Here is a 12,688-nt window from a genome sequence, read left to right as displayed (position 1 = left end):
CAAGCTCTTCCCTCACTCTCTTCCCTCACTCCAAGCTCTTCCCACACTCGGGGCACTCACAGGACTTCCTTTAGTGATGCCTCCGTTGGTGTCTGATCAACTTTGAGCTCATGGAGAAGCTCTTCCCACACTTCCCACATTCGTAGGGCCTCTCCCCGGTGTGGATGCGCCGGTGCACGGTGAGGCTGGAGCTTTGCTTGAAGCCCTTCCCGCAGTCGGGGCAGCGGAAGGGCCTCTCCTCTGTGTGAATCCGCTCATGTAGGAGGACACTGGAGCTGGTCCGAAACCTCTTCCCACACTGGGGACACTCGTAGGGCCTCTCCCCAGTGTGGATGCGCTGGTGTGTTCTCAGGCCTGAGCTCCTCCCAAAGCTCTTCCCACATTCCAAGCACTCGTAGGGCCGTTCCCCAGTGTGGATCACCTGGTGCTGGATCAGGCCAGACATGTCTTTGAAGCCCTTCCCACATTTCCCACACTCGTAGGGCCTCTCCCCGGTGTGGATGCGCCGGTGCACGGTGAGGCTGGAGTTGTGCTGAAAGCCCTTCCCGCAGTCGGGGCAGCGGTAGGGCCTCTCCTCGGTGTGAATCCGCTCATGTACGAGGCGATGGGAGCTGGTCTGAAACCTCTTCCCACACTGGGGACACTCGTAGGGCCTCTCCCCAGTGTGGATCCTCTGGTGCTCGATCAGGTGGGAGCTCCGGCTGAAACCCTTCCCACATTCCAAGCACTTGTGGGGCTTCTCCCTGCCATGAGGCTTCTCCACCAGCTCCGAGCTCCGCCTGGATCTCCGCCCGCCTTCCTGGCTCAGGGGGGCTCTTTCCTCCCCACAGCTCCCTGGGCTGGGTTTGCAGCTCCTCCTCCTGCAGCATCTCCGGGGCTTTTCCTCCTCCGCCATTCAGCCACACCCTGGGTATGACAAATCCTGGTTTGAGGGAAAAACAAGAGAAGAGCTCCTTGGACTGGAGGTTCCTCCTTGCCCAAGTTCATCTCAGGAAGTCATTGGGAATCCTGTGTCTGTAAGAACCTCCAAAACACCAAGATTCAGACCAAAAATCCCACAAACTTCAAGACACAAATCAAAAACTCCCCGAACATCACAAGTCAGCAAAAACCTCCTTCAAAAGATAAAGATTCAGCTGCCACATAAAACCAAAGCACCATCATTTAACCCAAGAAAGCTCAGAAACACCAAGATTCACCCCGTGAAAATCGTGGATCCTCCTCCACAGTCACCTGCTACATGTGGGGGGAGCAGCACTCCTGGGGCTGGGGGGAGGCTGCAGACACAGGGAGGGGTGGAACCTTCTGCTGCTTCCTCTTTCTGCTCCTTCTCCTCCTCCTCCTGTCTCTTTGCTCTTCCTCACACTCCTCTTCCTCCTGCTATTCCTCCTTCTCCTGCACAATCCCACTCTCTCCTGCCACCTGCATCTTTTGACCATTCTGTTCCTCAAGCCTGCTTCTCCTTCCCTTCTCCTCCTGCCCCCAGGCCCAGCACCCACTGCCGGCTCCCTCTTCCCCCCAGCCCCACAGCATCCCAGCGCAGGGGCAGGGATGGAGCTGGGGCAGGTCGGGCTGGGGCAGCGCTGGGCTCTCGGCCGCTCCCGCCCGCACTCGGTCCCCACTGCAGCCGCTCCCGCCAGGACAGCGCGGGGGGGCCCGGCCTTGGCGCTGCCCCACTCCCACCTCCCCAAATTCCCCTCGCGGGGCCATGGGGCCGAGGGGGGGCGCAGGTGGGGTCCAGGTGGGGAATGCTGAGATAATTTTAAGAGTGGGTCCCCTAGAAGAAGAATTGGAATTTGTGGTAGACACAGGGGCAGAATGAACCTTTCTGTTAAATATTCCAAAAGGTTATAGTGTAAGCAAAGATACCGTAATAGTAACAGGAGCAAAAGGAGAGAGTTTCACAGTACCCATTATTAAAAATGTGGTAATAGAGGGAGAAACTAAATTTTGGATGAGGGATGTTTTCTTGGTCCCAGGGGTAGGTAGCAATTTATTGGGACAAGATTTACAGGTGAAATTAGGAATAGGGGTTGTTCCAGAAGATGGGAAGATGACAGCTAGACTTTTAAAACTAGGCCAGGATGATGGAAGAAGAATTAACAAGGAAGTTTGGGCTGGGGAGGGAAATAGGGGAAGATTAAATATTGACCCCATAAAGATTACAACTGAGGAAAAAAAAATTGTCCCATACATGTACGGCAGTATCCTGTATCTTTAGAAGGACAGGAATGTTTAAAGCCAGTAATAGAAGGACTAACAAAGGATGGGACATTAGAACCTTGTATGTCTCCCCATAATACCCCAATACTCCCAGTAAAGAAGCCTGACGGGAGCTATAGACTGGTACAAGCCTTAAGGGAGGTTAACAAAGAACTCAGACCCGCTATCCAGTGGTACCAAATCCTTATACTCTTTTCAGTAAAGTTCCTCCCCAGCATCAGTGGTTTAGTGTAGTGGACCTTAAAGATGCCTCTTGGGCTTGCCCATTAGCCCAGGAGAGCAAGTTATCTTTGCTTTTGAATGGAAGGACCCACTAACTGGGAGAAAACAGCAATTAAGATGGACAAAACTACCACAGGGGCTTACAGAATCCCCAAACTTATTTGGACAAGCTTTAGAAACAATACTACAAACTTTCCCCACTCCCCCTGGAATACAAATTATCCAATATGTGGATAATCTTTTACTTTCTGGGGAAGCTGAAGCTGAAGTTAGAGAGGCTACTATAAAGCTTTTGAATTTTCTTGGGGAAAAAGGATTAAGGGTATCAAAAGGGAAGCTGCAATTTGTAGAATCAGAGGTAAAATATCTTGGACACTTGCTTAGTAAGGGTAGTTGGAAGCTCAACCCAGACTGAAACACAGGGATTCTATCCCTTCCCCCTCCCTCTTCAAAGGGGGAAATCAGAAAGATACTCAGATTATTGGGATATTATAGATTGTGGATTGAAGGATATACACAGGCAGTAAAATTTTTGAATAAAAAAAACTGACAGAGGGAGATGATATAAAATGGATCAAAAAGGATAATGAAAAACTAAGAAAAAAGAAGTTAAAACTAGCCCCAATATCAACTTTAAGCTTACCTTCACTAGCAAAACCCTTTCATCTGTATGTAAATGAAGAAAAGGGGGTAGCTCAAAATAGGGTTTTGTTTCAAGAGTGGGGAGGAGTAAAGAGACCCATGGCTTATTTATCAAAGATGTGGCATCCAGTAAATCAAGGCTGGCCAGTGTGTATTCAAGCTACAGCAGCTACTGCAATCCTGGTAGAGGAAAGTAATAAACTGACTTCTAGAGGTAAATTAATTGTGTGCACACCTCATGCAGTACTAAATTTCTTCCAATTTGCATTGTGATTTTTATCTTGAAATACATATCTTACTGTACTAACTTTGAAAAACTAGTTTACAGCTGTGACATAGCAAAACCTGCTATTAATTTGAGTCAATGCAGGCTGTTCAATCAAGTGTTCTCAGTGTGTAAAGTTAAACTAAAGGTAACACCAGCTGCTTGGTAGGTCAATGAGAAACATTTTTCCTTCCAACCAGTCCTTTTTCATGTACCCAAATGTGTTTTGCTTTCTTCGTTTTTTTGTTTTGTTTGTTTGCTGTTTTTTCTGGAAGTGCTAACTACTTGCAGTGTATCTAGAACAGAAATTAAAATTGTGCATACAAAACACTTGTAAAAAACATAGGGCTCATTTTTTCCCAGAATGGGAGGTGGCTACATATAGAAAAGGGAAACTACAAAGCTAGATGAAGAAAAAGTTTCAGTATCTTCTAATGTAAACAGTTTGTTACTTCCAGCATCACAGTGGGTGTGTGACACACACATATGAAAAAGATGGTGAGGGAGATCTCTGTTTACTACAGTTTCCTATTTCTTGAATGAGTTAGAGAGCTATGAAGCAACTGTGATTCCTTGTGTGGATTACCCAGGCCTGCAGGGAGGGCTTGGCCATGGTTCCCTCTGTGCTGCAGGCAGCCCTGCAGCGTGGCAGCAGTGGCTTGCCTCTGGTGAGTTTGCAGGCAGGGTGCTCCAGCACTGCAGTGCTCAGGGGCAGTTTCCTATTTTGACACCAAAGCTTAAATTCAGGAGTGCCTCTTCCCATCCAGTTATTGTTTGTACCGTAAGAACCTCTTCAGAGAGTGTCTCCTGGCAGTCAAAAAGAGAGTATCGCAGAGATAAATTCCTTACTTGCTGTCTCCCCCACTGTATCCACATTTTGTCTATTCCCTCTTCAAATTATAGATTTGTAAAACTCATGCTCTGTGTCCTCAGATGCCCTTCCCAAATCAAACCTTGGCTTCTTTGCAAATTATATTGCACTAACAAGGATTGCCTTAAATTTTTTATTGCAGGCAAGATCACTTCAGAAGTAAGTTTTTGTTTACCTTGTTCCTACAACCCTTTCAAGCTTGTGAATGGAAAATTGTGACAGCAAAATAAGTCTTTAGTTTTAGCACTGTCAGCTGTGGGTAGCTGGTAGCCCTTGGTGGAGGGTGCCGTGAATTAAAGGCCTGCAGAACACACATAACAAAAGTAATTAAATTTGTAAGGAAGTTGAAAAAGGAGGGAGGGGTGATTGGCAGACTCACCTCTCCAGGATGTAGGACTAATGTTAGAAAGTGGACTGATATTGGAATGTGGATGTTGAAATGTGAAAAGAGAAAAAGAGGGCGAAACAGAGAGAAAGGGAGAAGAGAGAAGAAGAGAGAAAAAGAGAAAGAGAGAGAAAGGGAAAGAGAAAGAGCGAAATACACCCCAAAGTCCCCATACCGTAGCTATTTGTAAGTTCTCCCCCATTCCTGCTAGACAGAGTGACAACAAGGGGAGGGGAGTGAGGAAGTACAGTCAAAGGCAAAGCTGTGAAAAAGAGGGAGAGCTGGACCACCAATAGAGATAAGATCAAAGCAGAGATAGCTGACTCTCACAATGTGCTTTATTTTTTTAAACAAGACTTCTTTTTTTTCCTTCTGATTTTTGTTGTTAAGGAAAGGAGGCTTTTGTTCTGAAGAATGGGTCTGTAAGACTAAAACAGTTGGATGTTGCCTAAAAAGCAAAAAACCAAGAGATGTGATACATCTTGTGTTAAATTTGGGCTAGTCTTTTTTTATTTAACTAGTTATAGCTCACAAGAAGAAGAATTGGCCTCTGCAGCAATTAGCACAGCTGGATACAAGAAGAAGAAGCAGCTATAGAAAAAGTTTTTAGTTAAACCCAGAAAGTTTTGAAGAAAACTAATGGTGAAAGTTAATGCAGTATTGTTTTTCTTTTAACACTGTGTTATTAAAAAGTCCTTTCCAGGTACTACTAAAGCAGCAATCCCAACCATGGAAAAGAGGGTGAATTCATGCCAGCAAAATAAAAGAATTTGTGAAGAAACGTGAGGAATGGACTATCACATCTAAACCAGGTGATACCAAATTAACTTTCACCCAGGACTGGGTGGTAATGGTTTGGGAAGACCCAAATGATCCAAGGCAGGTACAAAGAATAACACCTAACTGAGAAATAAGGCAAAGCTTGCATCACTGGTTCTAAGTCCTGCCTGAATAAGCCCTGAGACGCCTCCGACACCTCCTTGGCAGAGGAACACTGCCACTTCAAACAGGAGGATCGGCAGTGTTTGAGTCAAAGAGTTCTTATAGTCTGGCCTTAGCCTGTGACTTGTACAGGGAAGAAGGGAAATTGCCATTAATACTATGCTGTATACTTTATTTGATTCATCCCCATATTGGACATGGCAGCTGGGTTATAAGTGAATGTTTAAATTATGAGAATAATTGGCATTGTAGCTCACAAAATCTATGTTCTCGTGGCAAGAAGTATTGAGTACTGAATCAATCCCCTATATAGAACGACCTCAAAAACTGAAGTAATAAATTGTTTTTGTAGATGGGGATTATCAGTGCCTGTGGACTGAGAGATACCTGAGCAATGGTGGGAAACCACAGTTAAAAGGTGTCAAAAACAATTTGCCTGGAAATGAGTAAAAAAGGAGTGACAAGGGAAACAGAGGGCAAGCCTGGATTGAGCACTGTACTCACCAGCGAGAAGATCACACGTACCTGCTGTGGGCAGCAGCCCCACAGGCAGGGGAGGTGGGGGTATAAGCCACGCCAGACCTCTGTCATTCCTGTTTCTGTCTCTCATTTGTTGTCTTTTCCCTTCTGAGATAGCAGCAAGATCGTGTCACAAATGCTACAGAAAGTATCACATGGAAAGAAACCAAAGTTCCTTTTTGTTACACACCCCCATGTCAACAGCTACTGTTATAACCCATCCAAATTAAGTATCTGCAGGAAAAAGGGGGAAAATTATCACATTACAAAGAACTTAGGGAAAAGTAGTAATACTTGGGGCATGGAATGTCCAAAAGGAGAGAGATTCATTTGTTTTACATTTGATCTTAGAAATATAGTCCAAGATTCGGTAGAGACAATTAGTAAAAAAAAAGGTAAAACAAGCACAGCAGTCTAGCTTTGTATTAACACCAAATTATATCCCGAATCATATTAAATTACTCCAAGCACTTATAGAGAAGATAACAAACAAAGCTGCTCAGGCATTGGAATAAATATTGAGTCTGCAAAGCCAAACATCACCTGCAGTGCATTAAAATAGGTTGGCTTTACGCTATTTATTGGCTAAAGAATGGGGTGTACAGATTGTTGAAAATAGATGGCAATGAGGATGTCATCCTGGAAAAAAGAAAGGATATCAGAAAAAAATTATGACCCAGGTATCAGTCCAAAAATGGGAAAATAATGTTAAAAACTAGCAGGTGGGGTAAGGGATTGAGAATGGGATGCTGGAAGAAATTAGGATTCTTCCTTTTATGTGTTACAAGTGTTTTGATATTTCTTCTTTGTTTAATCCCATGTTTTATTTGATTACCAACAGAGTCCAAAAAATGCAAGAGGACAGGAAATATTGCTCAAGCCAAATGATTTATAATTAATAAGAGGAGGGATTGTGAAAAATGCATATTTAAGATTGGCTTTTCGCAAATGTTACAATGAATAATGTATATGTAATGTTAGAAAGTTATGCTGTATTAATTCCCTTACGTATTGTGTTAAGTGTAGTTTTATGTTACAACATAAATAGTTAAAATAGAGATTATGTATGTGGGGGGAGTTTTCTTTTTAGGAATGAGATGCTCCCTTCGAAGAACACCTAAATCTTCCAAAGGAGAGGAATTTATGGCTTCTGATCAGAAGAAGATAATTTATTCAGGCCCTGCTGAGACTTGAAGACACCAGGGGATTAAAGGGAACAGTTGACATACAACAGAGTTTCTTGTTTAGAATAGAATGTATGCATAACCATGAAGGATGTATGAATATGCAACAAGTGTATTGGTTTAAGGGTGATTCCTTTGTTCACAAGTCATGCTTTTCTTAGGACGTCCGTAATTCTTTGCTTTTTATTGTCTCGTAATTGTCCTAACTCTAAACCGTATTACTCTAATTGTATTATTATTTTTATAACCATATTATTATTATGATACTTATAAAATTTTAAAAACAAAATGATTGGATTTTTTCAAAATTTACAAAACTAGATGAGATTTAAAAGTGACCCTTTAACTCATAAACAATAAATAGATTATTTGAAGGGGGAAAAAAAAGCAGCAGGTTGTGGGGGGGGCACAACTGAGGCTGCTGAAGGCTGCTGTGGAAGAGAAGCTGCATTCCAGGCACCCAGGAGGAGCTTCAGAAATGCAAATTTAACACTGCTGGGGCAAATGGGGACAATGTACCTGGCTCTTCTTGCCTGGGGCAGGAATTGGCTGATTCCCTCTGCCCCTCACCCCAAGCTCTGCCTGCTTGCACAGATGGAATCTGCACAGCTGAAGGCAGAGCCCATGCTGAGGATCTCTGACTCTGCAACAGAAATGGCTGAAGCTGCAAAGGGAAACAGCAAATGGAGAATGTTGTGAAAACCTCACTAAAATAAGGGGGTGATCATCCCTCTGCCCACTCCAACATCTGCTGTCACTGTCTGTGCTCTACAGGGTGTATCAGAGCACTGGGAGTTTTGCTATAACAAGTTCAGGGAAATCAGTTGGAATTCAAGTATATGATGAAGCAGTAAGAAAAAAAATGGTCAATTGATGCAGCCCCAGCTTGAGGGAGCACCCAAACATGGGGAAAAGATGAACGGCCACCAGAACAAATCCTACAACACCATGGACCAGCCCCTGGGAACCAAAATGATTTTGTGAAAAATGCATGTTATATGGCTCTGTGCAGATAGTTACTATATGTATTATGTTATATTGATTAGTTGTGCTGAATTAACATTTTAACAGTATGGTAAATGTAGCTTTGTAGATAAAATGAAGCTTTAGTAGTTAAAAGAGAAAACATGCATGCTGGGGTTTACAAAATGAGAACACCTAAATTCGCTCTAGGAACACTTGAATTCTCCAGACAAGAGGAATTTATGGTCTTCTTACTAGAAGAATCTAATATCTTCAGGCCATGCTCAGACTGGAGGATGCCGTGGGGATTACAAAAAAATAGCTGACATACAACAGACAGAGTTTCTCGTTTGAAATAGAATGTATGCATAACCATGAAGGATATAAGAATATGCAACAGTGAATTTTTTTAGGGGTGATTGCTTTATTCACAAGGTATTCTTGTTGTGGCTTAAGCACCCAAGAGAACATCTGTCCATCTGTAAGTCTTTGCTTTTTAATGTCTTGCAATTGTCCTAACCCTAAATTTTTAGTAGTCTAATTGTATTTCTACTTCTATAACCATTTTACTAGTATTAAACTTCTAACATTTTAAAAACCAAGTGATTGGCGTTTCTCACAAATTCATATCAGGAGACAGAGAACCTATTTTTAATTTGAATGGCATAATTTGATTACAAGCTGTCCTCAGAATAAGAACCAACCAGACAGCTCCAGCTCCTGACCTTTCTGCCGACCAAGCCACTGAAATGAGGAACACAACATTTCACCAGGGGATGGGATCAGATTATCTGTGAATAGAAAAAGGAGGAGTTTGTGGAAAACTAAATGGCTCAAACTGCTGATGGCAAAGAGATGATGAGAAAACTGCTAAAAATGATAAGAAAGGAAATAGGAGAGCAGTTTATGTATTGGTCCAAACATGGAAAGGATGGGAATGGGACACGCTTTCCTGGCTCCCCAGCACACCATGGGTTAAACGAATGTTGCTTCTCCTCTTCTGTGCTGCAGCAACTCTCATCTTTTTACCATGCTCCACACCTTGGCAGTGCAGCTCATCCAGCAGCTGAGCCAGGGCATGCAGGTGGCAGCCAGGCCTCCTGATCCACAAACGGCTACAAAAGGACAGGGAATGAGGGCACCGAGAATAATCCCAAAACCAAAGAGGACCCGGGAAGAACAAAACAGAGTCAAGGAGTGAATCTGCCTGGAGATAGGGTCAGGGAGTTGTAGATAAGGGGAGAAACCATCAGGTCCAATAAATGGTACAAATTGACCCAGACAGCTGCTCAAAGTCCCGCCACATTCCCGAACTTGGAGGAGAAGAACAAAGACTTAACAGAGCCATGAATATCGGCTGTTATACAAAAGGAGGGTGCACATTAACGAGGACAGGCTCCAGGCGCATCGGGAAGTCGGAACCTTCCAAGGAACTCAGCCGGTGGGCAAAGGCAGAGGGAGATCGGCCGGGAAAATGAGGATAAAAAGGAGGCTGCGGGCTACAGCCACGGCAGAGAGCGCACGGCAAATGCCCCACGGCCTCTGCCCCTGCTCGGCAATAAAGTCACTTTGACAGGACTCCTCGCTCTCCCCCGGGCACACGAACCTCCGGCGACGGGAATTTCCCCGCCCGCTCCCGGCCGCGGGGCAGCCCCTCTGTCCTACCCACAGCAGCCGGGCCGAGCCAGCGCTGCTCCGGCAGCGGCTCCTGCCCGGCCCCGGCGGGAAGGAGACCGCGGGCAGCCGCTCCCGCAGCGCCCTCAGCCCGGGGCCGGCACGGGCCGGACACGGCACCGGCGAGCCGCCGGAGCCCCCTGCCGCCCCCTCCGCCCGCAGCCGGCCCCGAGCCCCCGCAGAGCCCAGCGCGGCTCCCACCTGCGCCGGGGCCGCCTCCGAGCTCCGCCGCCGCCGCCTCACCGCGCTCCGGCCGCTGCCGCCGCTGCCGGGCCCGCACAGCCGCTCGGCCAATGGCGGCGCTGCGCGGCCACGGCCGCCCTCAGCCCGCCGCCGGGGCCGCGCCGCGCCCCGCTCCCACCAATCAGCGCGCCGCAACCGCGACTGACGGCACCGGCGGCCAATGGCAGCGAGCTCGGGGCGGGCTCTGCGCACGGCCCCGCCTCGCCCCGCGCTCTCGGCGCCCCCGGGCTGCGTGAGGGGAAAGCCGGAGATGAGGAACAGCCCCGGCACGGGCCCGGGCCGAGCCGGGATTGAGCTGCCCACACAAACAAACTTCTCCGCGCCTCCCGCCACGGCTTTCCCGGCCCTGCGCCTCCCGTGCCTCCGCCTCTGCGGGAAGCCCAGGAGCCTCGCTTCTCCTGCCCCTCGTTAGCGCATCAGTGCTTCGCTTTGATTTCCCCCGAAAAGGGAAACCTGCCCCAAGCCCTGTGGGTGGGTGGGGCAGGGGAGAGATTTCTGTCAGAAAACTCCAAAGACTCGGAGCAGGAGCAGGAGAAGTCAGTGCAGAGCCTTAAATGCAGCTTTCCCCACGCCTCCCTGCTCCCAGCTGCACCTCCTCCCCCGGCAGGGCAGGAGACAGGGAATGGGGCCATGCTCAGCTCATCCCCCGGGGCTTCTCCCTCTGCTCAGGGACAGGAGTCGTTCCCTGCTGCACCCTGCGCTCTCTCCCGGCCGAGACTTCTCCAGGAACTTCTCGGAGCGGAGTCCATCCCCTGGGCACAGCCCCCTCCGAGTGCTGCAGCGTGGGTCACTGTGCCACGGGCTCAGTCCTGCCAGGACAGGCTGCTCCAGCGGGGCCCCTCTGCCCGCGGGCTCACAGCTCCTCTCAGGCATCGCCGAGCTCCAGCCCGGCTCCTCCAGGGGCTGCAGGGGATCTCTGCATCCCCATGGACCTGCAGGGGGATCTCTGCATCCCCATGGACCTGCAGGGGGATCTCTGCATCCCCATGGACCTGCAGGGGATCCCTGCATCCCCATGGACCTGCAGGGGATCCCTGCATCCACATGGACCTGCAGCGGATCTCTGCATTCCCATGGATCTGCAGGGGATCTCTGCATCCCCATGGACCTGCAGGGGGATCTCCGCAGCCCCATTGTAATATATGTTATGGAATAATTTGTGTTTATGTAAAATATACATCAAGTCAGTTGTGCTTGTAGAAAAAGATTCTTAAAGTTTTAAATGAGCAGTGGCTGCAGCCGGGGCTGGAGAAACCACAGTTGGCAGGGAAAGAAAGACCTAATTTACAAATGAAAAAAGGTGTTTCTGCAGAGATGGGCCCTTTCCGGGGAAAATCCAGGAGACGCCCAACGTTTAACCCCTGGTCTGCCGGGGAGCCAGGAAACCGTGTCCCATTCCCATCCTTTCCATGCTTGGACCAATACAGAAACTGCTTTCCTATTTCCTTTCTTATCTTTTTCAACACTTTCCCCTTGTCATCTCTTTGCCAACATCAGTTTGAGTAATTTAGTTTTCCACAAACTGCTTTTTTTTCTGCTAACAGATAATCTGATCCTATCTCCTGGTGAAATGTTGTGTTCCTCATTTCAGTAGCTTGGTCAGCAGGAAGGTCAGGAGTTGGAGTTCTCTGGTTGGTTCTTATTCCGAGGACAGCTTGTAATCTAATGATGCCATTGAAATGATAAATTGTTTCTCTGTCTCCTGATAGGAATTTGTGAAAAATGCCAATCACTTGGTTTTTAGAATTTTAAAAGTTTAATAATAATAAAATGGTGAAATAAATAGGAATATAATTAGACTGATAAAAATTTATAGTTAGGACAATTACAAGACAATAAAATGGAAAGAATATCTGAGGTCCAGATGCTCTCAGGCACTTAAGCCAAGAGCAATGTACCTTGTGAATGAAGAAATCACCCCTAAAACAATACACTGTTGCATATTCATATATCCTTCATGGTTATGCATACATTATATTTGAAACAAAAAACTCTGTCTGTTGTATGTCAACTGCTTTCTTTAATCCCCACGGGGTCTTCCAGTCTGAGCAAGGCGTGAAGAAATCAGCTTCTTCTAATAAGAAAACCATAAATTGCTCTTCTCTGGAGAATTTGCATGTTCCTTGAAACGAGTATCTCATTCCTTAACCCCCCCCCCCCCCCCACACACACACACGTACATAGTTTCTTTTTTACTACTAAAGCTTCATTTTATCTAAAAAGCTACATTTACCATACTGTTATATGTAGCAGATATAATTGGCGCCATTTCTAATATTATATATGTGACATTGAATATTTGTTAGATTTGTTAGAACACTGTAACACTCTACACGTTTGTATAAGCATTCCCCCCCACCCTCGCAGTTGAGAGCGGGGGTATTGGAAACTGATTTACAAGTAAGAAGGTGTGGCTCCCCAGGAGATGGGCCATGGCTGGGGAGATGCAGGAACCCCAGGTGCTGATCCTTGCCTGAAGGACCCGAGATGGATATCATGGAAATCCTTGGGCAGACACAGGTGAATGCAGCCTTCCCTCCTGTAAATTTCATCAA

General features: G+C 46.7%; 1 protein-coding gene across 1 annotated transcript in view; it reads right to left on the bottom strand.

Moving 5' to 3' along the window:
• LOC144248768 (uncharacterized) overlaps positions 1-12,688 on the bottom strand; it is a gene marked incomplete at its 5' end in the record, with an annotated part of 86,062 nt that overhangs the window by 53,903 nt on the left and 19,471 nt on the right. Inside the window, 1 exon segment of the mRNA XM_077790760.1 lies at positions 102-785. Coding sequence (XP_077646886.1) covers positions 102-785 — 684 coding nt within the window.

Source organism: Lonchura striata, unplaced genomic scaffold, assembly GCF_046129695.1.
Source record: "Lonchura striata isolate bLonStr1 unplaced genomic scaffold, bLonStr1.mat Scaffold_85, whole genome shotgun sequence".
NCBI lineage: Eukaryota > Metazoa > Chordata > Aves > Passeriformes > Estrildidae > Lonchura > Lonchura striata.
This window is presented reverse-complemented; position numbering and strand designations above follow the sequence as displayed.